Here is a 23,790-nt window from a genome sequence, read left to right as displayed (position 1 = left end):
ACCTGTTCGCCAAACGACAAGTGCCACGGAAAATATAATAATACGATATTTCCCGGGGTGGTGTGTGTGTGTGTGAAATTTTGTGTGTCGTCTAATTTATGCAAAGCGAACGCAATTTGAAAACGGAAAACTCAACTGGTGGAAAGCCTGTTGGTGGGAACTAACGTTGGGAGCGACTCCCATATACATATATAAACTGGAATTATCATTAGCATTGGGAGTACCAAGAGTTTCGATCATGATAGCCTGCGATCATGCTGATATATAAACTGGAATTATCATTAGCATTGGGAGTACCAAGAGTTTCGATCATGGTCTATAGCCTGCGATCATGCTGATTGTGGACATGTTAACCCTGGCTTTGGCAAATGAGCCGATATGCGGTGGCAAAATGAGAGCGAGTGGGGATAGTGCAACGATTGGTGGCGCAGGAGGAGCACAATCATCGCTAACGGTGGTGGCCAATACAAGTGGCGGTGGACTAGGCCAAAACTTGGGGCTTTCTGGCCACTTAGCATGCGAGGCACGCGGCTCACGCGGCAATGTTGCTGCCGAGCATGGCGAGGTGCGTCAGCAATGCCACTCGGCGATAGATGGATTGGAGGCGCGTGCGCGTGCTGAATACACTGGCAACAACAAGGGCAGTGGCAGCAACAACAACAGCAGCAACACTGGGGGCCATAATATCAGCAATACTAGCTGCAACAGCAGCAACAGCAGCCAAACTAGCTGCAACAACAGCCAAACTATCTGCAACAATAGCACCTACGATAGCAACAATAGCAGCAACAACTCATGCAACACTATCAGCAACAACAACACCCACAACAGCAACAATAGCAGCAACAACAGCAGCAATATTAACAGCAACATCGACAACTCTGGCGACAAAACAGCAACGGAAGTGGCCACGAAATGTGAGTACGCGCAACTCGAGCGTGAGAGGCAGAGCGTGAGCGCAGGCGCATACCTGCAACCACCCAATGTGACAACCAGCAACAACAACATCAACGGGAGCAATTCAAACGGCAGCAACACCAACAACAGCAACAGCGCCTGCTCAATACCTACAATTGGCAGTGAGCTTTTCAAAGCCAACCTTGTGGCAGCAGCACCAGCAGCAGTCGTCGCAGCTGAGCAGCAGAGGCAGCAGCTACAACCGTCAACCAGCAGCAATCATTCAACGTTTTCTGGCCAAAACTTGTGCAAATTATTAGATTCCAGTGAAAAATCAGTGGAAATCAATTGCCCAAGCCCTAGTGGCGCACTTAAATCGTTGAAAAGGAGCGATAGACCAACGGAAAAGTCGAAAATCGAAGCCGAAGCTGGCGACGACAGCAGCAGCAGCAGCAGCAACACCAACGACGACGACGACAACGACAACGGCAACTTCGACAACGACGACGCGCGACGTACAGAAAAATTTGTGCAAAAAGCCAGGCAAAGCGCGTTGTCTGCTCGCGGGCTAGATAATTTTTTTAACGCCAGTGAAAATGTGCAAAGTGCCAAGGTAAAAGAAATACCAGCAGCAGCAACAGTAACAGCTACAGCAGCAATCTTAAGCTCGAAAAAGGAGGAGCAGCAGCAGCAGCAGCAGGAGGAGGAGGAGGAGCAGGAGGAGGAGGCGGGGCAGGCGCCATTGTCATTGCCATATTCACAGAACCCCTACCCAAACCCAGGCCCAAACCCCTATCCACATCCCCACCAGTTCCACAACTCATCCTTGACTGGACGTGGTGTTGATAATGTCGCTGGCATTGCTGCTGTCCGCCCACCACAAAGTTGGCCTGTTGTTGTTGCTGGCGGTTACGTGGATTACGTGAAAAGCAACGCAGCTACAGCAGCAACATGCAACAACCAGCCAGCAGTGAGTGCAACATCCGAGGAGAAGCTCATCGATTGTGAATCCTTGGTGGGCCATACATCAGCAACATCTGCAGCAGCAGCAATTGCAGTAGCAACAAGCTGCAACGAGCAGGATCTCATCGATTTTGAGCACGATTTGGGTGAGGATTTTGTGGCCAGCCAGCGATTGAAGCGATTGCAATACAATTTTCAGGGACGCGTGGCCAGTAGTAGTAACATTGATTGTGTAAAGGCATCCTTGAGACCACAACAACAACAAGAACAACATCAGCAGGGGCAGGAGCAACAAACAATAAGCATAACAAAGAAACTACCCCCAGAAGCGGACCACCAACAACCCCAACTTCAAGGAACCCCCAACCAACCAACTCAAGACCAAGACAATAAGGCGATTGCAGTCGTTACAGCCGATCCAAGTGCAATTCAATTAAATGTGAATGGCATTCGAGCAATCGGGCAATTGCCAAATGAAAGCGAAACAACAGCCCCAAAGACCAGACAAACAGCTGAAAATCGCCAGGAGCAACATTTGCTGAATACGCGTTGCGAGTTGCCAGTGCGCAGGATCGAAAAGGAGCAGGAGCAGGAGCAAAAGCAGGAGAGGAGCAGCGACCAAGTGGTGATTGAAATCGAAACGGATTGCGAGGAGGAGGAGGAGAGGTTGCCCGAGGAGTGCCAGGACTTGAGGCGCTCTGCCTTTGTGCCCGCACAGCCCAGTTGCAAATCGTCGTCGGAGGCCGGTGATTTTGGGCCATCGCTCAGCGAGTTCGATGTCCAGCGTTTTAGCGAGTATCTAAAGGCCGCCCGCCAACTGCAGTGGCGCCACCTTAACCCCAACTTAACCCATAACCCACACCTTAACGGCAACGGGGAAGAGCAAACCGGCACCAGTAGTTTTCAGTGCTACGACGAATTGTTAGCTGAGTTTGTTAGTGAGCAACAGGAGTACGCATACGTTTACGATTATAATAATAGCAATAGCAATAGCGATACCAATTCCGATTCCGAGGAGGAGGACAACCAAAGCGATAGGGATAGCGATAGAGCCTGCCAGTGCCATGAGTGCCTAGTTAGCCAGGAGCAGACCACGTCCACTTGCGCCACACAAATCCCAGGAGTTCTACTACACCATCCAGCCCATCCAGCTCATCCAGCTCATCTGACCCATCCAAATACAAATACGCAGCCAATTCCAAATCCCACCCACCTGATCAACGGCTATAAGATGCGCGAGGTCAACGGTCAGCTGCGCGGCCTGCTCAAGAAGCCAAACAGGCCGCCGCCGGCGCGCAAGAATCGCGTCGTCTTCGATGAGACGCGCAACGAATTCTTCGAGGCCGACTATATAATCCTGATCCGCGAGGACTGCGCCTACGACGAGGAGGACGAGGAGCCCTGCACCTGCGGCGAGCACGAGCTGGTGCGGCTGTGCTGCGAGGAGGGATGCCAGTGCAACTACGCCGTCAATCCCGCCGAGGCGGTCGAGGGCAGGACGCCACAGGTGAGTGTCCAAGGGTTCTGGGCCTCTAGAGATCCTTTTTGGAGAAGAGAGATCTCTAAAAAGTTCGTTCCCGTTCCAAGTTTATATATCAGGCAGATATTTGTACCTTGCTTTTTAACATTAGTCGCCATTACTTAGGGACTTAAGAAAAATTTAAAGTATAAAAGAAACCCTATTTATTTTATAATATTCAGTAAAAAGGTATAGTTGTTATATATTTTATTATAACAATTGATTTATAATTGCCTAGGCCCCGTTTTCTCATCCGCATGTTAAACTAAAAGTAGGCTCTAGAACTAGAAAACGTTAGGAAAAGTGAAGCTTAAAATCCTACGATAAATTAACCTGACGACGAGAAAACGGCTAGTAATATCTGACTACCGCAAAGCATTTAAACCAAGAAAACGTATTAACACGTGGCTAAAACTGTCCAATCTCTTATCATTATCTAATGCTATGGTATAGTTTAAAATAACTTCAAGTTAACAGAGGGTTTTGTTACGAAGCTATAGCAGTAAAAGGTTTATGTTGGGTTATGTTAGGTTATATATTTATTAGCTTTTATCAGATTTTTCAGCTGAGTCATATTATTTTAGCTACATCTTTTTTAGAATTTTAGGAATATGTAGAAATGACATAAGAAGTTGAGAAATTGCATTAATTCAAATGTTTTGTATGTATGTATGTCTCTTTTTTCCTCAGTCTGGTTTAACCATGCTTTTCATTTTTGTAAATAGGTTTAGGGCATAGTTCTTGTTGAAAAGGAAAATTGTTGCATATTATGACTGCCTGGGTGCCTTGAAGCAACCGATTGCATTTCCTTCTCCAACCGGCCAGTCCGATTCCGAGTATAAGCTGATTAGCCGCCTCCATCTCCATCCCCTTATCGTCTCCAGTTCCAGGTGGAGTTACTTAGCCGGGTCCGGGAACCGTTTTGCCTTGGCAAAGTGGCTAATGAGGGCAACCTGAAACGCACCTCTGTCTTTTAACTATCCCATTTCACCGGGGTCGCAACTTAAATTGGTTTATTACCGACTTCGCTTCGTGCAGTTAGCTTGAGGGGCTTTTCCTAGTCGATGACGTGCTTTTGTCAATTTTAAACTTTAGAACCTTGCTGACATTTCACTTAGTATTCCCCTTGCAACACAGCTCGTTAGAGGTAGTGGGAGTCGTTATATTTATTAATAGTACATAGGACTTTTACAGAAAAGGTTTATAAATATTTCTGATGGATCTTACAATATGTAAGTACAAACTTTTTCAAATAAGACCGATAGTTTGATACAGAAAATAGTATTCAAGTAAAATTTCCTTTAGTTTTGATACTTGTTAAAGCATTTAAAATATTAAATATTTTTCAATCAAAATTCCGAATAATTTACTTAGAACTTTAAACAAATTTTAAAGGGTCTTACGTAGGTACGAAGTTCGTGAAATAAGACCGATACCTTAAACTTTAAATACCCTAAACCTGTTTATTTTGGAAATAATATAATATTTAAGCAAAATTTCTTGCAGTTTGAACATCTTTAAATATAAATTATTTTTCCAGAATTTTGGCTTGGGTTGATGTAATCAAAATTCCGAATAATTTATCCTGAACTTCAACTGCCTATCAGTTGCTTTCACACACTTGAGTGACTAACTTCGAAATGAATTCCTTGCCGCACAATATATACACAATTAGGGGCCCAAAGTTTATTTTCCTTTTCAATGTGGCGATTTGTTCGTTATCATTCTGCCAACAGGGTGACATGGTGAAAATCGTCTTGGGCCTTTCATGTTAATTACGGCAAAGGCTGTCCAACTTTTGTTATCAGTGTGTGTGTGTTTAGAATTGGAGAAACAAAAGCACAGCAGCCAAGCCAAGCCAAGCCACAGTGTCCTCGTTTCTCCCGCCCAAGTGGCAGTCAAGTAGGAGTCAAGCCGCAGGACACCCGCCCACGCCCACATTTACGCCCACTCAAGCTGAGATACAGATACATACGCACAAGCTACAGAGCCCCATTGTATGGATGTACGTAACGTACATACATAATAGCTGCGAGTTTGTCCCCGCATTCTCTATTGGAAAGTGTGTATAAATCACTTAAGAACTTTTATACAAAATGCTTTTCTTGTGCCAGTAACTCGAAACTGCAGTAACAACCAGCGACATTGTTGTCGATCTTCCCTCTACTTTTTTGAGGCAAAAAGGAACCCCCACATGTCTGTGATAGATTGTTTTATGAATTGCGCATTGTATATGTGTGCTATCGTGATGAACGCGTTATATGTGTTAAGGACATTCAGGAAAGTTGCCGCCAGTACTCGGACATTCCTTCCCTACTTCCTTCCTTGAGCATCGTAATCATTGTCATCCTAACCGTTCTCAACACCCCCATGCCACACCATACCATGCTGTGAAATACCAGGCCATACCATCCTCATTGCCGCTCTCACCTCGACACTCGTATCGATCCTGAGCGGCCCTCGAGCTGCGTTTAAATTTCAATTTGCTGCCACATAAGCGACACTTGAGTGCGCCGCTTTTTTGCTTATCTGCTCGGCTCGGCCCTCCTCTGATGTCCTGGCAGGGTCCTGTCTGAGGGCCCCGTCGAGAGTGCATCGGGAAAAAATCAAAATCATTTTCGAGTCCAGAGCTTGTGGGGGCATTTCTGTAATTCTAGATATTTAATATGGCAAATGCCTTTCTAGAATATTTCACTTACCAATTTCAGGATTTTTTTTGCCATATCAAAGACAGCAAGAGTACAAGTACTACAAGTTTTAAATAGGGTGAGGCGGGAGTAATTATTCTTAAAAGCTTTAGAAACCCTTTTTAAAATATCTCAGAACAAATATGAAATTCTGTTAACAATATTAAAGATTGCAATTAAACTTTTTTTTTAAAGATAACTATTATAACTTTTATTTATTTTAAATGACGTACATATCAATGTCATTTAAAGTATCATAATTCGTAATAATTATTGCATTTTAAGACCTTAATACCTTAATACCTTTCAAAAATAAGCTTAAAACTATTTTTACAGAATCGCTTTTTAATACCAATAGAGATTTTTGTGACTATATGTCATATAATATAGTACATATAAACTTTATATATTTTTGTATAATTTTCTGATTAAGCTTTTTTCCCAGTGTAGGCGCCCAATGCACTTGACTTGGTGCTTCTTGAGAATATAACCCCCCATCTCTATGTGTGGTCTCTCTGAAGAGTTTAATATGCATTTAGTGTGTGTAACAAGTTTACCGAGCACGTTGCATAAGACACAGACAGCTAGCCACATGCACATCCTTAACGGCAGAAAGAATACGCCATATTTATGCAAAAGTTTTCGCATCTCAAGGCAGAGTTATGACAGGAAAATGCTACAAAAAAAAAATACTAGAAAACTTAAAAAAAAAACCCTTGTCTAGACATTGCAGCCCGCTGCAGTTGAAAATAAACAGGATTTTGGCAGTTCTCAGGGGAATTCCGGTAGAATGAAGTTCGAATCCGTGCTTTCGGTTGCAACTTTTACACACATGAGCAGCATAACTTCTGTGCACTCTGTATTATCTGTTCGCTTGGCTGAATTGAGTTTTTGGCCTCTTTTTACGTTTCCTGCCACTTTATATGTGAAAAGTGCACAGAGAACCAGGATAAATGCCATATTCGTTTTACTATCACCAAACATGAAATATTATGTGGGGGCAATTTCTGAAAACATGTGCTATACCACATTGTCTAGAGGTGATTTTCTCAGTTTTATATGCGTGTGTTTCTCTTAAAAGTATAATACGATTTTTTTAATCAGTGATCTTAAAGGTGCTAAATTTGTTCATACTTTCATTCAATTTTAAGCAGTTTATAGATCATTATTATAGATCATTAGGTAGAAAAAAAGTTGCATCAGTACTCTGAAAAAACTTTTAATAGAATCTGATATAATCTTCTGGTTTTAGGAAAGCTTAATTTTTGTTTTTAAGTATAGGGGTTCTTTAAATTTTTGGCTTAGCAAGTTTAATAAAATGATATCCATGGTGTCTATTAAAATGTTTTTTCTATGTTGATAGGTATATAAAAGGTATTTATTTAATACTGTAAGATACTTTGAATATAATCGGATACACTCTTTCGATTTTTGAAAAATTGTACAATTTCTTATAAAAATAATAAGGGTAAGGGAAAGCCTTCTCACCAAAACCCAAATCAGTCAGCTTTCTAGTAAGATTTTAGGCATTCTCATATCAGCATATGAAATATAACCATCAGATGGCTTAGCTAACTAGGCCATTAGGAGTAGGAGATATTTCACGAGAAGGGATGGGCTTAACTGTGACTTATGGCGCCCAGTTCGTCATTCCTGCCCTTATATCCTGCCATTACACACATGCCTACATATATGCAAGGACATGATGCTGCGCCCACACAACTCAATTAGCTTAATTTGCGGTGATGCAACAGCCCAAGAGCATTATTCACTTGGCTTACGTACTTACCTTTACCTAATTTTTGGCTATTTTGCTTTTGTTTTGCTTTTTGCAGAGTCCCAAATTCCAGCCGCCAATTGAGTTTGTGGACGATGCGGCACTCAGTCCGCCCGATGGCTACAAGGACAGCAGTCTGAAGAACACGCTGGGCGGCGCCCTGAGCGGTCACATCTTTGGGGCGCAGCACCTGCAGCAGTTGCAGGTGATTCAGCGGCTGCAGCAGCAGCGTGCCGCAATGTTGGCCGCCCGCAACACCACAAGCGGTCAGATACCGCCCCCGCCCCCGCCCATCGGCACTGCCCAGCAGCAGCAGCAGCACCAGCAGCAGCAACAACAGCAACAGCAGCAGCAACAACAGCAGCAGCAGCAACAGCCACAGCAACAACAGCCACACCAGCAACCTCATCATGGAGCAGCACTGCAGCAGCAACAGTCGGAGGAGGACCTCCAGGGCGTTTGCACCGAGTGTGCCGAGTGCGCCGAATGTGCGGCCAAGCAGCTCCAGGAAGCAGGTGAGTGGCTGCACTGGGAGAAAATATTACCTAATTTGGTGGAAAAATAGTTCTAGCCTTCTGCAGACTCTGTGTTCTTGCTGACAGACAAGCTAGGAGTTCGGTTTCATAATATATTAAGCAAAATACTTATAATACCTCCACAAAATATATATATATGCTGTAAACTCTACACCATTATTATTGATTACAGTATTCAGGCTTGGAAAAAAAGAGAAAGTTAAAGAAATAGTATTTAAAGGTAAAATTTTTATATTTAAAGATTTTTTGATAAGTCTATAAATATACTTTAAAAGATCTCTTTAAAAATAAGATTTGATAATTTTTTAAGGTTCTTCGACAGCCTATAAATGTGCATATATTGCATGGTAATAATCATGGTAATAATTGTATGTGCTTTTTTTCAACAGTTCATGAGAACAACTTTAATAAAATTCCTACATATTTTTTCAAAGCACGAATACAACAAATTATTTAAAAAAAAAATATATATAATATCAAAAATAATTTGATAAGCTAGTAAATTTATTTTATATGCTAATGGCAACTGTTCTAGTAAAACCCTTACGTATAGTCTTGAGCATGAACACAGAGCCTTAGTGGTAAACCTTTTTTAGTTTCCATTCCATTTAAAATTTTAATAAATCCATCACATTATAAAATAGTATTTTTAGACATGAGATATAACATATCATATATACTTTTAAACCACGCTTGACCGGAAATTGGTGAAACCTGAGCTTGTTATTTTGCCAAATGTAAAGGGTTATGAAAAATGGGGGATGACAATGTTTTCAGCTGTATTTTATCCACTGTGCATAAATCGGTGGGCGTGGCTAGGTGGCATTGTGGCACTATGGCACCACTTACATACATACATATATATGTACAAGATATGTATATCCATCCATGTATATCCATCTCCATCGCCGCAATGCAATTAGCGGGAATCCCCGAGGGGCCAAGCGCGTTCTTTTCATTCACAAACGCTTTCGTTTGCCTTTGTGTAATCTAATTATGAATTATTTATGCAAACATTCAACCGCTGCCCGTTGACATCCTGCCTCGGGGTCCTTTAAATTGGACGCAATTTTGAATGCTTCCTGTTTTTTTTTTTTTTCACACAGCCGCTAGTTCGCTGCACTTGCTCTTGTAATTTTCTAGTTAATTTAATTCGGGAAAGTAGGACTGAAAACGGGGTGGCTGTCAGGGTTCACAGACGTTCAGGCGTTCGTTCAGACTGCCGGACAGCAGTGTCAATAAAAAGTACACAACAGATACACACTTCTAAAGGCCTTTGAGTGTATATATTATTGGAGCAGTTGGATGGAGATGGAGCATAATATAGAATTTAATAACATCAGGCTATGAAACTTAAGTATAATATGATTATTCATGGAAATAGATCTAAACTAGTGCCCAACAATACCATTTTCCTATTTTTACTTAGCCTTAACTTGGTATTTTTATAATTTTCGTATTCCCTGGCAAGAAATTAATCAAGATAAATGAAAAGGTATCGCAGTTATTACACCTTTTGCCCATAACCTTTTGCCAATCAATGGTAAACGACTGCCATTTGGCCACTCCACTCAACTAGAGTTCCTTGAAAGTGCCATAACTATTGGAGTAATTCCATGGTGACGACGATTCAAAGGGAATGGCTATCTAGTGCCAGCTTTGAGCAATAAATAATTCGTTGGCATTCGGGGCTTGTTTACCCAAGTCGCCCGCATTTTCACAGAAAGTGCTCATCGAAACGGGTCTATTGATTGATTTACGGCAACTTGACTTCGGTACTGTTCGGATCGAATCGAATCGAATCGAATCCCTAACCCCTAAAAGGACGTTTGAACTGGGAGGGCATTTGCATTAATGTCGGTGGTCACGCTTTATTGGCTACCAAAGCAAGCTACCAAGGGAACTGGAAAAAAAAATAGGGGAATATGGGGGAGCGAATGGGAAGGAGGGCAGGGCATTTTCCGGGATTTCCCGGCTCGAGGGGCGCTCCTCATTAATTGTTGCGCCTAACGAACCGCGAATGCGACAAGCCCCCAGCGACAAGCCCAGAGATCTACTACCTATGCCCAAAACTAAGTGCCTATATAGCCACCGAAAACTGAAAACTGGAATCTAGAAACCAAAAAGCAAAAACCTATGCCCATACCGATCCTTCAAGCGCGCTTCCGCTTTGTCAGCATGAAACGGAAGTCCCCCAAACTGTACACCCGATTTATCATCGACTTTTGACGTATGTGTAAAAGGTATCATCAAGGTAGCCATGCATGTGTATGGCTCCATACTTTCGAGGGAAGTTTAGCCCAACTAAGCATATCATATTTTTAATAAAAAGCCCTATACGGCTTACCTTTGGTAATGGGACTCGTAAATAAGTTATTATTTTAATAAAATGGGATTTATTTGATTTAATGAGATGGGACTTAAAAAAGTTAGATATAATAGATAATATTAAGAATAAGTCTTCGATAGAATTTTAATTATACATTTCAACTTGTCTTCACAACAGAATGCAGCTCCCCTCAGTGTCCCGAGGAGATGACTCCGCTCGGAGTGCCCGCCGTAGCCATTCTGCCACTCCACACCAGTTCCCCGGAGCGCCGAATCACCCAGAAGGAGATCATCGCCGGCGAGGAGCGGCCCAAATATGTGCTGCAGTCCCAGTACAAGCCATCACCCACAGCAGGTACGATATCGACCAGTTCCCAGGTTACCCTACCCATATCCGTACCCAGATCCAACCGCAAGACCACTTTTGTCATTAGCTTTATCATGCATTTATGCACAGCAAGCAAACGCAACCATTTGCTACATGGCCATATATTGCACATTTCATATTCGACCTCCGATGCTTCGATTCAAAACAATTCCATTCGATGCGATACTATCAAGGTCGACGCATTTATCGCTTCAATTGAAATTTCCCATCTGAGCATTGGGCATTGAGCATTGGACATTGAGTTTCCTTTTATTACGCAAAGGAATGGCTTTGAAATCTAAAAAATGGCGTAAAAGATTATATTTTAATATTAAGTTAGAGGGAATATTTTTAACTTTTCTACTAGCTATCCTTATAAAAAACTGATTTTTAAAATAAAGCGAATGGCTCTAACATTTAATGTACTTAATTAGTGTCTAAAATTACAACTAAACAACCTTAAAAAATCAATACTTTTGTTTTATATATTGCTAAATTAAAAAACCTTATTTAGCAAATGCTTTACCCCAACAAAATTTAATACATTTTGAAAGCCAATCAAACGACCCATCAATCGCTTGTCCAACTATTGGACTATCGTGTGCATCCCCATATGCACTGTACATACCAGACATACGTTAATCACGATCTCCATATCGACATTGATCGATTTCAATCCTCAATCCTTTGAATGCCAATAAATGCTCTATTTTGCCAAAACCATGCTGCCCTTCGATGGTTTTGCGTGTGCCTGTCTGTCCTGTAACGTGCAGTGGTCAAGGCTAGAAGGGAGTCGGGCAGTGGGAAGGCCAGTTCTGGATCCGCCTCCGGTTCCAGTTTCGCCTATGGGTCAGCAACCCAAGTCCCGGTCGCGTTCCCTGTTCCGGCCATCAGTAGCTCTTCGAAAAATAAACGATTTGTTGTTGAAACCATTACCACTATGACCACAGTGACCGAGCGCCGAATCATCCGGGAGGCGAACGAAGATGTGGCGACCGCTGGTAGCGTTTCCGGTCCCGCCCCTGCACCTGGTACTGGTACCGCCTCGCCTGCCGTTGGAGCTGCTGTTGCGAGTGGACCGGATATGCTGCCGCCAGCCCTGCCGGCCAAGGCCAGCGCCACAGCAGCAGCGGCCGCCGCATCAGCCGCCGCTTCAGGAGTGGTGAATGCATCAGAGCAACAGCCTTTCGAGTCCCAGAAACCGCCACCTATACCGCCGAAGGAGACCTCGCCCACGCAGATCAGTGGCATCCTCAAGGGCGGCAAGCTATGGAAGCAGGATTCCATCTCTCAGGTGGGTCTCGATATAGCTAATCCTGTGATTTGTAATTTAATCTGAAATCTATTTGAGCAGCAGTCGGATGATCAGAATAACACCACATCGGAGGACGAGAGTGGTGCCACAAAGCGCTCGGTGAGGTTTGTCACTGAGGATCAGGCGAATGCCGGCACTGATAGCGATGCCCAGTCCTTGGCTGGCGATCTGGATGACAGCGAGAACCAGATCAACGAGCTGATCCCAATCAAAAAGCACTCGACACTGTTTAACAACGCTTTGCGGCCCAACTCGGCGGTGCGTCAGCTCTTCCCGAGCGTCTCGGCCCACCAGGCGCCAGTGCTCACCTCGGAGGCTCTAAGGGCATTCGATGAGTCCAAGCGGGCCGGCTGCCTGGTCACCCACCTGCCAGGAAGCTGTGGCGACTCCGACACCCTGCGCCGCAGCATGGAGCGCAATATACTGCGCCGATCACTGATCAAGTAAGTAGCTGGGTGACTGGGTGTTATAACCCATTTTGTGGCGCCCCCGGGTGGACGGAGATCTTGAACCTCTCAATTGTTACCAGATAAGTGATTTGTTTGCCCTAATCAAGTCAGCATATATCTAACTATTACGTGCAAGTTGACTGTAGTGAAAATTGAGGCTTAAATTGAGGTTTAATTTATTTGGCGCCCCCGGTGGGACGGAAGAACAGTTATGTGATGTGTAGCATGAAACTAATTCCCTGTTCTTTAGGAAAAAGGCCGTAAAGTCGGACATCTCGCTGGAGGAGCGCATCAAGCAGCTGACCTGTGACATCGACGAGGATCTAGCCGAGGAACTGCAGCGGGCTGTGGACGAGGACGCCGAGGCGGCCGCCGAACGGGCCGATGAGCTGGCCCAGCGCAACAGTCCCGCCGGCGAAGAGAATCCCAATCCGGTGCCCGGTTCCGGTTCACTGGCCCACAAGTTTGTCAATGGCGAGAAGAGCTTCTCGCCGAGCAGCTCGGTATCGAGCTCCTCGAGCGGATCGTCGGCCTACAAGAAAATCGCAGATATTTTTAATCGTGACAAGAAGCAGGAGAAGATCATGGAGATGGAGGAAAATCCCATTGTCATTATACCACAGGTGAGTGTTCTTTAGTAACCTGAAAACGATTTAAGAGTTAAAACTGATATCCTTGCAGGAGTGTCGTTGTCCGGCTGCCCCTGACTTGGGCATGGGCATCCAGGTGCCGGTGGTGCACACGCAGATCCATCGCACTCCGCCCCGCCAAACGGAGCCGAAGCGCCAGTTCCTCTCCTCCACATTGGCCCCCCTGACAGCCTGTGTGGCCGGGAACAAGGATGACCTCTCCTCGTACTACACATTAGCCGCTGCAGCCGCCGCTCATCCGCATGCCCATGGCCACGCCCACACGCATGCGCATGCCGCCCACTATGCCGCCGCCGCTGCGGCCGCTGATTTCAATATGGGCCAGCTTCTAGGAGCGGCTGCAGCAGCTGCCGCCTCTGGAGATCCGGCTGCACAGCATGCAGCTGCGATGGCAGCTCAGGGTTTGGCCCAAGGATTGGCCGCTGCAGGAGGAGGAGGAGTAGGTGGAGGAGCAGGCGGTTTAGCTGGGGAGGATGCCCGCAAGGTGGCGCCAGATGTGATTGCCGGCACACCGGGTCAGGAGGTGGCCGGGCGGCAGGAGCAGGACGAATTGGCCGCCTTTGCCCAGGCGGACGCCAAGCGGACCGAGCAGCTCAAGAAGCGGTACACGGGAGCGGGCTCGGAGCCCAGCCAATCGCAGGCCAGCAGCGATGATGACGAGCAGAACGACTATGGCTTCAACAAGCGACCCTCGGTGCGCGGCATCAAGCCCAAGTTCAGTTCGACCAATGAGATCCTGGCCCAGATGCAGGAGCAGTTGAGTGCGGCAATACCCACGGTGGTCAATAGCCAGCCGGTGCAGCATGCGGTCAAGGGTTATGCCATGCCCAATACGCTCAAGCAGAATCCCTCGCCGCAGAATGTGCCACAGAATGTGCAACAGCAGCAGCAGCAACAGCAGCAGCAGCAGCAGCAACAGCAACAGCAGGCCCACCAGCAACATCAGCAGCAGTTGCAGCAACAGATGGCCGCCGCCATGCAAAAAACGGAGCAACGAACGTGGAGCTTCTACAGCGAGACCGGCGAGCAGCAGCGCTTCCCCATGGATGCGGCCTCCATCCAGCAGACCTACTACCAGACCCTGCCCGCCGGCACCATGTTCCGCCAGACGATGATCCAGCAGGGAGCCACGGCTGCCGGCGGTGCCGATGATGCATCACTTTTGTATGCCGCCGCTGCCGCTGCCCAAAATTGCCAGAGTGTCACCGCCACGGGCACAGCCACCGCTACCGCCACGGCCATCGAGCAGAGCAAGCACAGCAGCTACAGCAGCCACTTTGCCCGCAGTCCCACACGGCGGCCGGAGTCGCCGCCACCGTTGCGCAACTATCACCAGACCATGGTCCTCATCCCGTACAACGCGGAGACCTACTCCCAGTTCGCGACCAGCAACAGCGGCGATCCCAAGCTGGCGCACATTCAGCGCCAGAATATCCTCGAGTACCAGCAGGTGAGTGGTGGGAATGTAGGTATACCTGTTTTACAAAATGCTGAAGAATTCGCGTTTTTGAGATTGTTTAGTTGGGTTCTCTTCCATGGTCTATACTTTTCTTAAATTTTATCGAATTTGATAGTAGTTATTATTTTCAAAAACGTTTATGTATCTATACAATTTTAAAGATTAGGAAGCGAGTGGTAGGAAGCTCAGTACTTAGCACTTTGGTTTATACTGAAGAATTCGCGTTTTGCGATTGCTTAGTTAGGTTCCCTTCTACAGTCTTTTCTTCTTCAATATTATTGAATTGGATTTAAAAACGTCGTTATTTATTTAAAAGAGTTTGTATACCTGTAAAAACTTTAAGATTAATAAGTGAGTGGTCAGAAAAACGGTATTTAATTTATTCTAAAGAATTCGCGTTTTAAGGTTGATTAGTTGGGTTCTCGTCTATAGTATTTTTAATTTTTTTTAAATTTTTTTTTTTGATTTTTAATTTGAATAGAAATGATATAAAATCGTAATATATGTGTGAAATACTAAATATTTAAAACCAGTGTGTCATCTCCATTAACTCCATTACCTTTCTAATCCAGGTTACCCAGCAGACGATTCGTGTGCCCATTGGCTACGCCCTGCCCGGCATGCAGTTGCATGTGGTCAGTGGGCGTGGCCATGCCGCCCACTACGCCCAGCACCAGCAGCAACACCAGCAACAGCAGCAGCAGCAACAGCAACAACAGCAGCAACAGCAGCGCCTGATGCAGGGACACTATCAATTTGGACCCGAGGGCGGGATGCCAGGATTCAGTGAGCGCGGAGTGCCGGAAGGAGCGGCCGCCGTATCGCACAGCGACTGCAATGCCATGGTGTCGCCGACGTCGGCGGCAGCAGCAGCGGTACAGCAGCAACAGCAACATCAGCAGCAGCAGCAGCAACAGGCCGCTGGAGGAGTGGGCGTGGGCGCCCAGGCTCAGGGATCCGTGTACTATGCGATGAACGTATGACCCGCGCTCGAATAGTCGCTGCCAGCGGCGGTCATTGTCGAGCGCCGCCAGTGTCAACTTGTCGAAATGTCAGCGACTTCAGTGCATTTGGGGAGCGGCGGTATGGGCGGCAGATGAGCGCCCGCCCCGCCCAGTTCCGAGTTTGAGTCCTCGAGTTCCCATGAGTCCCATCCGCTGATTTGAGTTGCCCCTCAGTTGACCCTAGCGAGCGTTTTTGAATCAGTTCGATCTTTCGTTTAGCAAGTGTATCTGTTTCCGCATCAGTATCATTATCATTATCCGTATCCGTATCCGTGTTGTCTGTATCTTTGTGTCACAAATATTCGAATATGTCATTGTCACAGAAATCACTTGTGGTCAAAAGGTATGCCAAAATGTATTTCAAGTCAGAAAGACCAATGGATATGTTTCACAGCATACTTTTCAAGTGATTTATATGGTACCCCCACTAAAAAGAGCTGCATCTATCTTAAGTTCATTGTAAACGGTGCAGCGGTGCAATTCAGACTGCCGCTGCAACGTTTACAACTCGTTTTACGAACTATCCAATGTGTTTCGCTCAACGTTATGCAATACTCCAAAAAGTACTCTTTAAGTTGAGCCTTGTCGTAGAGGACCTTATTTCATAGTTATTAATATTTAGTCAAGTGTGGTAAAGAAGAGATGAAAATCTAAACCAAAATACAACCAAATCACATGAATTTATTTCGAGCATATACATACATGCTGGGTGCTAGTAATGCAACAACAACAAGAATAACAACAAACACAACAAAAACCAAGAAGAAATGAATTAAGCTATGAAAACTATATTTAACAAAGTTAAACATAAAACAAAGATATGTAATACTATTTTTTTTAATTACCTTTTTTTTGCTGTTAGCCAAGAAAACAGAGTTTTGCTCAATGGAAAGTGCATTTGATTTTGAACGCATCTATATAAAAATACATTATTATATATCTACATACGCGAATGCTAAACTAAATTATACATAATTAAATTATATTGAATTGAATTGATATTATAAAATATTTCCAATGTAGTGCAATTTGTTGCTAACTCCAAAAGCTCTCTTATCAAAGAGTATTATATTTAAACAAATATATATACATATATATATATATTTTATGAGCATCAAAATTATAGGAATATTTTTAGGCTTAGGCTTTATTTATATGGAATTTAATTTAAATTTATTTATTTGTTCTTTATGTACAATAAATTTACAATTTTTAACAATGCTTTAATTTCTTACGCTTAAGAAATGTACCGTCATGTTGAAACATTATGTATGTACAATCTATAGGCGAACAAATCTAAATGTACGTATGTATGTTTTGTATGCTACAGTTTGTTTGGGTTTCATTTTGTAGATCGATCAGCCTGCATCGCATTCCACATTCCAGACCTATCGAGATGTTCCTGAAACGAAGCGCTGGGTGATTTCAAGACAACGGTGCCCAGAAGTATGCAGTATTGTTTTACTTGGCATACTTTTGGGCAGTCAAAAGTGTTGTTCTCAAATCTCCAGGCATTTCTAAACATCTCATATCGCCTTTCTCCCGAAGTGAGAGCATCAGTGCCAAAAGCTTGCATCCCAAAAACCTCTCTCAATCATCCCATACCTTCCAGTCATTCCATCTAGTTGATAAAGATACCATATAAATCGTGCAATCATAAGAAAAATGTTAGAAGTTACACAAAACTCATGTTGATCTGGAGATAATATCGTATCTCTTCGATATATAAATTTACACACACAAACATACGCATAGATGTAAGTGCATTTATGCACACTCCCCGCATGCGAAACATTACGATGATATACTGACATATATAAAGTATGAATATTGTATTTCGATTCAGATATTGTGTTAATGTCTATAACGAACATATTGAAACTATTGAAAGCAAACACGAATTAAGCAGTGCAATAATGTTAAAGTGGGAATTACCGCTGACCGGAAACGGAAGCAGAAAATGAAAATCAAGAAGAAGACAACGCAAAGTCCGTGAGAGCGTGCAAGCGAGATAGATAGATTGTCGGCCAGTTAGACAGAGACGGAGATAACCGACGAACAAAAAGAATGACAGAGATAGCGCGCATAACGAAACAATTTAGTCATAGATTTAAACAAAAAAAACACATACATTTACACAGCGATTAACGATTAACTATAAACAATAACTAAAGCGTGGTCTTAGGTGTTCGATATTCAATTTTTTTATTCTTCGGTTCGGTTTTCTTTCTTTTTTACGGTTCCAATGAGAGATTCCGATACCGATACTAGAAATGACTAGAAAACGCAGCGCGATTTGCATAATATATAAATACATTTAGAGCCAGATAGCGAGCGAGAGTAAAGCGATAAATTATAAATAAATATATGTATATATATACATACAGGCATACATATATACATGGATATATAATAGATGTTTATGTAATACATAAATGGCATTGAACGATTTCCAAGCACATTGCAAAAGCCCCCCAAATTCAAAATCGCATGAAATTCCCCCGTACTCTTTTGTGTTTCACTCCAAATGTAACTCGATTTTTTCTATGCAAAAGTAGTTGAAAATTATATAATTAAAAACCGATATACATATATTTAGACACTTACATCGATAGTATCCTATTCGAATGATTTCTTTGAGATGTTGAGTTGCGCTTTTGGACATGCAGAAAGTTAAGATAGAACAACAACAGATATTGTGTATGAAATAATATAAATAAGATCGGATATTAATGCCCCAACATCACGATATATGGATGTGGGGCGGACAACAACAAATCCAAAATAAGAAAAAGAAACAAAAACCAAAAAAAACAACAACCAAGATGATGTAAGCGATGGATCGATGTGTGAATTGATGCGAACGGCACAAGTATATAACAAATTTCAACAAGTATATGACTGAGCCAATGACTCAAAAATAAATTTTAAACAAAAAGGAAAACCAGAAATATATGAGATATATAAAAATGATAAGCATGTTAATAGGTTCTTTTTTGGGAAGGGAAAGCTTAAATTATCCGCAATGTTCTCAAGTAAATTGGTTTGTTTACTAAACGCTGTTTATGGTGCAATCAAATGAAAACAAGCTCCAAGTTATCAAATTTAGTTCCATTTTGATTGCTTTTCTACAACCTTGACCTATTTCTAAAGAGCAAACAATTTGTTAGATTACCTATATAAACCAGATCGCTGTCGTATCAACCGCAGTTCCATATAAAATTGATATGGGATTGTTAGTCAGTCCCTACACCTGAAAAACCGCAAAACAAAGGAGTTTTTTTGACAAACGTCTGAAACCAATATTCCGCATTAAATAATCAGTGTTTTGGCTGCTAAAATGCCACTTAACGTCAGAACGAGGAATGTCATACCTCGTTAAGCTCGATGTTTAATTTCCAATCCATTGGCAATCGAAGCTGGAAAGTTTTAATTTTTCACATTTTCCACAAAAAAAAACTGATGCCAACCCCCATAAAATATGAGAAAATTTGTCAAAAATAAATTTTTCCTAAAGTGATGGGGATCGTTAGCATATTTAGCCAGCTGCTCAAAACAGTCGGTCTTTTTGCTGTACGACTTGATTTGGCTAAACTACGATGAAAAAACCGAAAAAAAATGTCGAATTTTTGACAAAAAAATGAATCTCATATTTTTGACGAAAATCTGAAGCCATTTTTTCGCCCTAAAAATTCCGTTTTTTGGCTGCCATAACAAAAATATAAGTCAGAATGAGGAATGTCATACCTCGTTGAACTCGTTGCTTAATTTCCAATCTATTGGCATTCTAACCTGAAAATTTTTCATTTTTGTCATTTTTCGCAAAAAAAGATGATGTAACAAAATATGCGAAAATTGGTCAAAAAATAAATTTTCCTTAAAGTGATGAGGATCGTTAGCATATTTAGCAAGCTGCTCATAACAGTCGGTCTTTTTGCTGTACGACTTGATTTGGCTGAACTACGTCGGAAAAACCGAAAAAAATTTTGCCTTTTTGAAAAAATCAGAATCTCGTATTTTTGACGAAAATCTGAAGCCATTTTTTTGCCCTAAAAATTCCGTTTTTTGGCTGCCATAACAAAAATATAAGTCAGAATGAGGAATGTCATACCTCGTTGAGCTCGTTGCTTAATTTCCAATCTATTGGCATTCCAACCTGAAAATTTTTCATTTTTCGCAAAAAAAGATGATGTAACCCCTTTAAAAAAATGAAAAATTGGCCAAGAAATAAATTTCCCGGAAAATGATTAAGTCGTACCAATAGTTTGTAAGTTTAGTAGGTTAGCTGAGTAAGTGGTATATAATAGGCGAGGCTCTCGATTATACCGTTCCATCTTGTTTTTGTCTTTGGTGTGGCTTAGTATAAAGTTTTTGGCTTGATTGTTAGTTGAAAAGGCTGGGGAAAACCCAATGTTTACGATTGAGTTTTGGTACTTCTCAGTAAATTGTACTCTGGTCAAAAGATTTGTGTGCGTCGCACTTTCACCTCCAGCGCTTGATAATTCACAGCCTATCTGGGATCAGATCGCCGACTGTGCAATCAGTCGGAACTGAAATGAATGGACCGATCTGGGCTCTCTCTGCGGCTCTCGGTTATCGGTTTGCTGGGGTCTCGTCTCCGGTCCGCGACCGCTTCAGTTAGCCAGCGTCCGCCGGTCAACCAGCCACGATTTGGGAGCGACCATGAGCTGTCCCTACGCAGGAAACGGGTGAGCACGACCACGTGCGGTCCGTAGAAATCAGATTTCCAATACCAAGCATCCCCCACCCCCCAGAAACGACCACGATGATTCAGCGGTGCCCCTAACCACGGAGGTGGGTAAAATCTATGGGGAGTACCTGATGCTGGACAAACTCCTGGATGCCCAGTGTATGCTCTCGGAGGAGGACAAGCGACCTGTCCACGATGAGCACCTGTTTATTATCACGCACCAGGGTGAGTGGAATTGGTATTTAATAAACCAAATACAGATCTTTTAATGTGGTCCTCTATTTCCACGAAAAGCCTATGAGCTTTGGTTCAAGCAGATCATCTTCGAGTTCGACTCTATACGGGACATGTTGGATGCAGAGGTCATCGACGAGACCAAGACCCTGGAGATCGTCAAGCGACTGAACCGAGTGGTTCTCATTCTGAAGGTGAGATCTTTTGTTCCAAGGAAAAATTAACAACAAAATGTTTGAGAATTGCATCTACTTTGTATTATATGCTGTAATATTAAGGCACACTGATAAAAACTTTAATTTCCTAAAAGCACTTAGTAAATTCTAGAATTTCATAGTCATTTAAAATATTTTCGATTACGATTCCATCAATTTGGGTGTTTATTTATTTTAAATATACTCTATACCCTATATATGCCCCTCTATCCACTATATATCAAATCCTTCAAAAAAATACTAAATAACCAAGCTGTAACATTAAAAAATAACACAAATTACCAACCTATTATTTAGGTGAGCTTCAGGCCCTTTGAACCTTTAGCTTCATAATAAACCTTGTGTTAATTTATAGTCTTAACTATAATATTCCTAAGATATGTATGTAATAATAATAATATTGTGTTCTTTTTATAGCTTCTGGTGGACCAGGTGCCCATTCTGGAGACAATGACACCGTTGGACTTCATGGACTTCCGCAAGTACCTGGCCCCCGCCTCCGGCTTCCAGTCGCTGCAGTTCCGCCTGATCGAGAACAAGCTGGGTGTGCTGACGGAGCAGCGGGTGAGGTACAACCAGAAGTACTCGGATGTCTTCAGTGACGATGGGGCGCGGAATGCGATCCGCAGTTCGGAGAAGGAACCCTCGCTGCTGGAGCTAGTGCAGCGCTGGCTGGAGAGGACGCCGGGCCTCGAGGAGAGCGGCTTTAACTTCTGGGCCAAGTTCCAGGAGAGCGTGGATCGATTCCTGGAGGCTCAGGTTCAGAGCGCCCTGCTGGAGCCGGTGGAGAAGGCCAAGAACTATCGTCTCATGGACATCGAGAAGCGGCGCGAGGTGTACCGCTCCATCTTCGATCCGGCGGTCCACGATGCGCTGGTGCGTCGCGGTGATCGCCGGTTTAGCCATCGAGCCCTCCAGGGCGCCATCATGATCACCTTCTACCGGGATGAACCAAGGTTCAGCCAGCCACACCAGCTGCTCACCCTGCTGATGGACATCGATTCGCTGATCACCAAGTGGAGATGTGAGTGATAATAACAGTATTATTTTAGAAACCTGTTTTAAGTGTCTCTTTAACACATTTGGATGTATCTTTCCTAATCTACTAGAATAGAAAATTATATTTTTATCGGTGTATCTTAAGTCAGTACACTCCTTTAGGATGATAACAAAGTTTTAGTTCTGGCAATTGATTTAAATTTAGTTCTTAACTAACCCTTTATTTTTAGGCCTAAAAATGTATGATACATGTATCATGGTGTTTTCCCTGACCTACTACTTTCTACTCCCGCCACAGATAATCACGTGATCATGGTGCAACGCATGATTGGATCCCAGCAGCTGGGAACTGGTGGATCGTCCGGCTATCAATATCTGCGCTCTACTCTCAGGTGATCATCGTAGATCTGTCTGCGTGGAGTTCAGTGACCTCTAATCCACCCCCTTTTGTTTTTGTTTCAGTGATCGCTATAAGGTGTTTCTGGATCTGTTTAACCTATCCACCTTCCTGATTCCACGCGAAGCGATTCCACCGCTAGATGAGACCATTCGCAAGAAGCTGATAAACAAGAGCGTCTGACGATCGGCAAGGGATCTAGTCAAGAAGTCCTTGACTATGCCTTACTTTTTCTACCCTCTGTTTTACTGTTTGTGTAATAAAATTTCTTCTATATTCTTTGTTATTACATATATTGTGTTTATTTTTATAATATAACCAAACAAAGATAACATAATCCACACATTTTTGGAACATTTTTTTTAGTTCGTTGCAAAGACTCTTAGGATTTTTTGTGAGGAAATGTAACTTTTCAGCAGCCTAAAAGTAGGCCATACACATTCTGACAGCCTTTCACTTTCCTTCTCCCTCGTTTTTACTTGATCGATGACAAATGCAATTCAATTATTTCGTATCATATTGTTTACTAAATTGAAAATATCAAGGAAATTAAGAAAAAATGACCTTTATATAAGTTACATATAATAAAAGCTCATCGAGAATAAAAGCAATTATCTACCGCATTCTCCCAAAACCAAAACTCAGTTTACAATATTAATAACAGAATATAATATTTAGATTTAGATTTTATTCAACATAAAACTCAAATAATATCAAACTAGCAAAGTTGACAAATAAAATTTGGATTAAATTTTGGTTTTAGCTTTAATCTAAATAACAAACTTCTTAGGAAAATTGCAATAGCGTAGTTACAATCAAGCCATATAAAAACTCTTCAGTTTATTGCTGAACTTAGAATAGAAAATCAACAGTAAATGAATTATGTTACGGGAAAACAAAACCTCATCAGCAATTATAAAGCAATTAAGACAGTCCTCTAAAAAATACCTTCTAGTCGTTAGAAATGGTGTATCTTAGCACTTAATTTTCTTTTCGTTAACCTTAATCATCCTAAGTTCTAATTTAATTGCATTGCTGAAATTTTCAAGGGATCACGCATAGGTTGGTAATCTTCTCAGCGTTCAAGAGATTCAAATGTGCCTTGGAGAGCTTTTTGGACCCACTATCGCTGTTTGCTCAAATGGAGCACACAAAAACATAACCTTTGCCAGTGGCCTTTCCCTGGGGCGATAAGCCCCAGATTTGAGCACTGAGTTTTCAGTTTCATTATTATTTATTAGAATGAAATGCCAGCTAAGTCCGCACCGCTCCCTCCCTCACGA

At 42.9% G+C, this 23,790-nt stretch overlaps 2 protein-coding genes across 4 annotated transcripts; both read left to right on the top strand.

The window, feature by feature from the left end:
* Positions 1 to 296: 296 nt before the first annotated feature.
* LOC119556232 lies at positions 297 to 18,925 on the top strand. Of its 2 annotated transcripts, none has more exons than XM_037868257.1 (8): positions 297 to 3,367; positions 7,902 to 8,358; positions 10,886 to 11,062; positions 11,848 to 12,368; positions 12,429 to 12,832; positions 13,089 to 13,461; positions 13,520 to 14,938; positions 15,520 to 18,925. In XM_037868257.1, exons 1-8 carry the CDS (start codon positions 332 to 334, stop codon positions 15,928 to 15,930), a joined length of 6,798 nt encoding a protein of 2,265 aa, XP_037724185.1. In that variant the 5' UTR covers positions 297 to 331; the 3' UTR covers positions 15,931 to 18,925. The 2 variants fall into 2 exon arrangements, with proteins under 2 accessions (XP_037724185.1, XP_037724186.1); XM_037868258.1 differs by having other exon boundaries at positions 298 to 3,367; positions 12,025 to 12,368.
* A 1,594-nt stretch (positions 18,926 to 20,519) lies between these two features.
* Positions 20,520 to 22,798, top strand: LOC119556406 (tryptophan 2,3-dioxygenase). Of its 2 annotated transcripts, none has more exons than XR_005219974.1 (6): positions 20,520 to 20,660; positions 20,727 to 20,887; positions 20,957 to 21,090; positions 21,529 to 22,135; positions 22,341 to 22,502; positions 22,573 to 22,712. XR_005219974.1 is itself a non-coding variant. In XM_037868591.1 (6 exons), the coding sequence occupies exons 1-6, from the start codon at positions 20,635 to 20,637 to the stop codon at positions 22,688 to 22,690; spliced, it is 1,140 nt and encodes a 379-aa protein (XP_037724519.1). In that variant the 5' UTR covers positions 20,521 to 20,634; the 3' UTR covers positions 22,691 to 22,798. The 2 variants fall into 2 exon arrangements, 1 of the variants encoding a protein (XP_037724519.1); XM_037868591.1 differs by having other exon boundaries at positions 20,521 to 20,660; positions 22,409 to 22,502; positions 22,573 to 22,798.
* The last annotated feature ends 992 nt before the right edge of the window (positions 22,799 to 23,790 follow it).

This window comes from Drosophila subpulchrella, chromosome X (assembly GCF_014743375.2).
Source record: "Drosophila subpulchrella strain 33 F10 #4 breed RU33 chromosome X, RU_Dsub_v1.1 Primary Assembly, whole genome shotgun sequence".
Taxonomy (NCBI): domain Eukaryota; kingdom Metazoa; phylum Arthropoda; class Insecta; order Diptera; family Drosophilidae; genus Drosophila; species Drosophila subpulchrella.
This window is presented reverse-complemented; position numbering and strand designations above follow the sequence as displayed.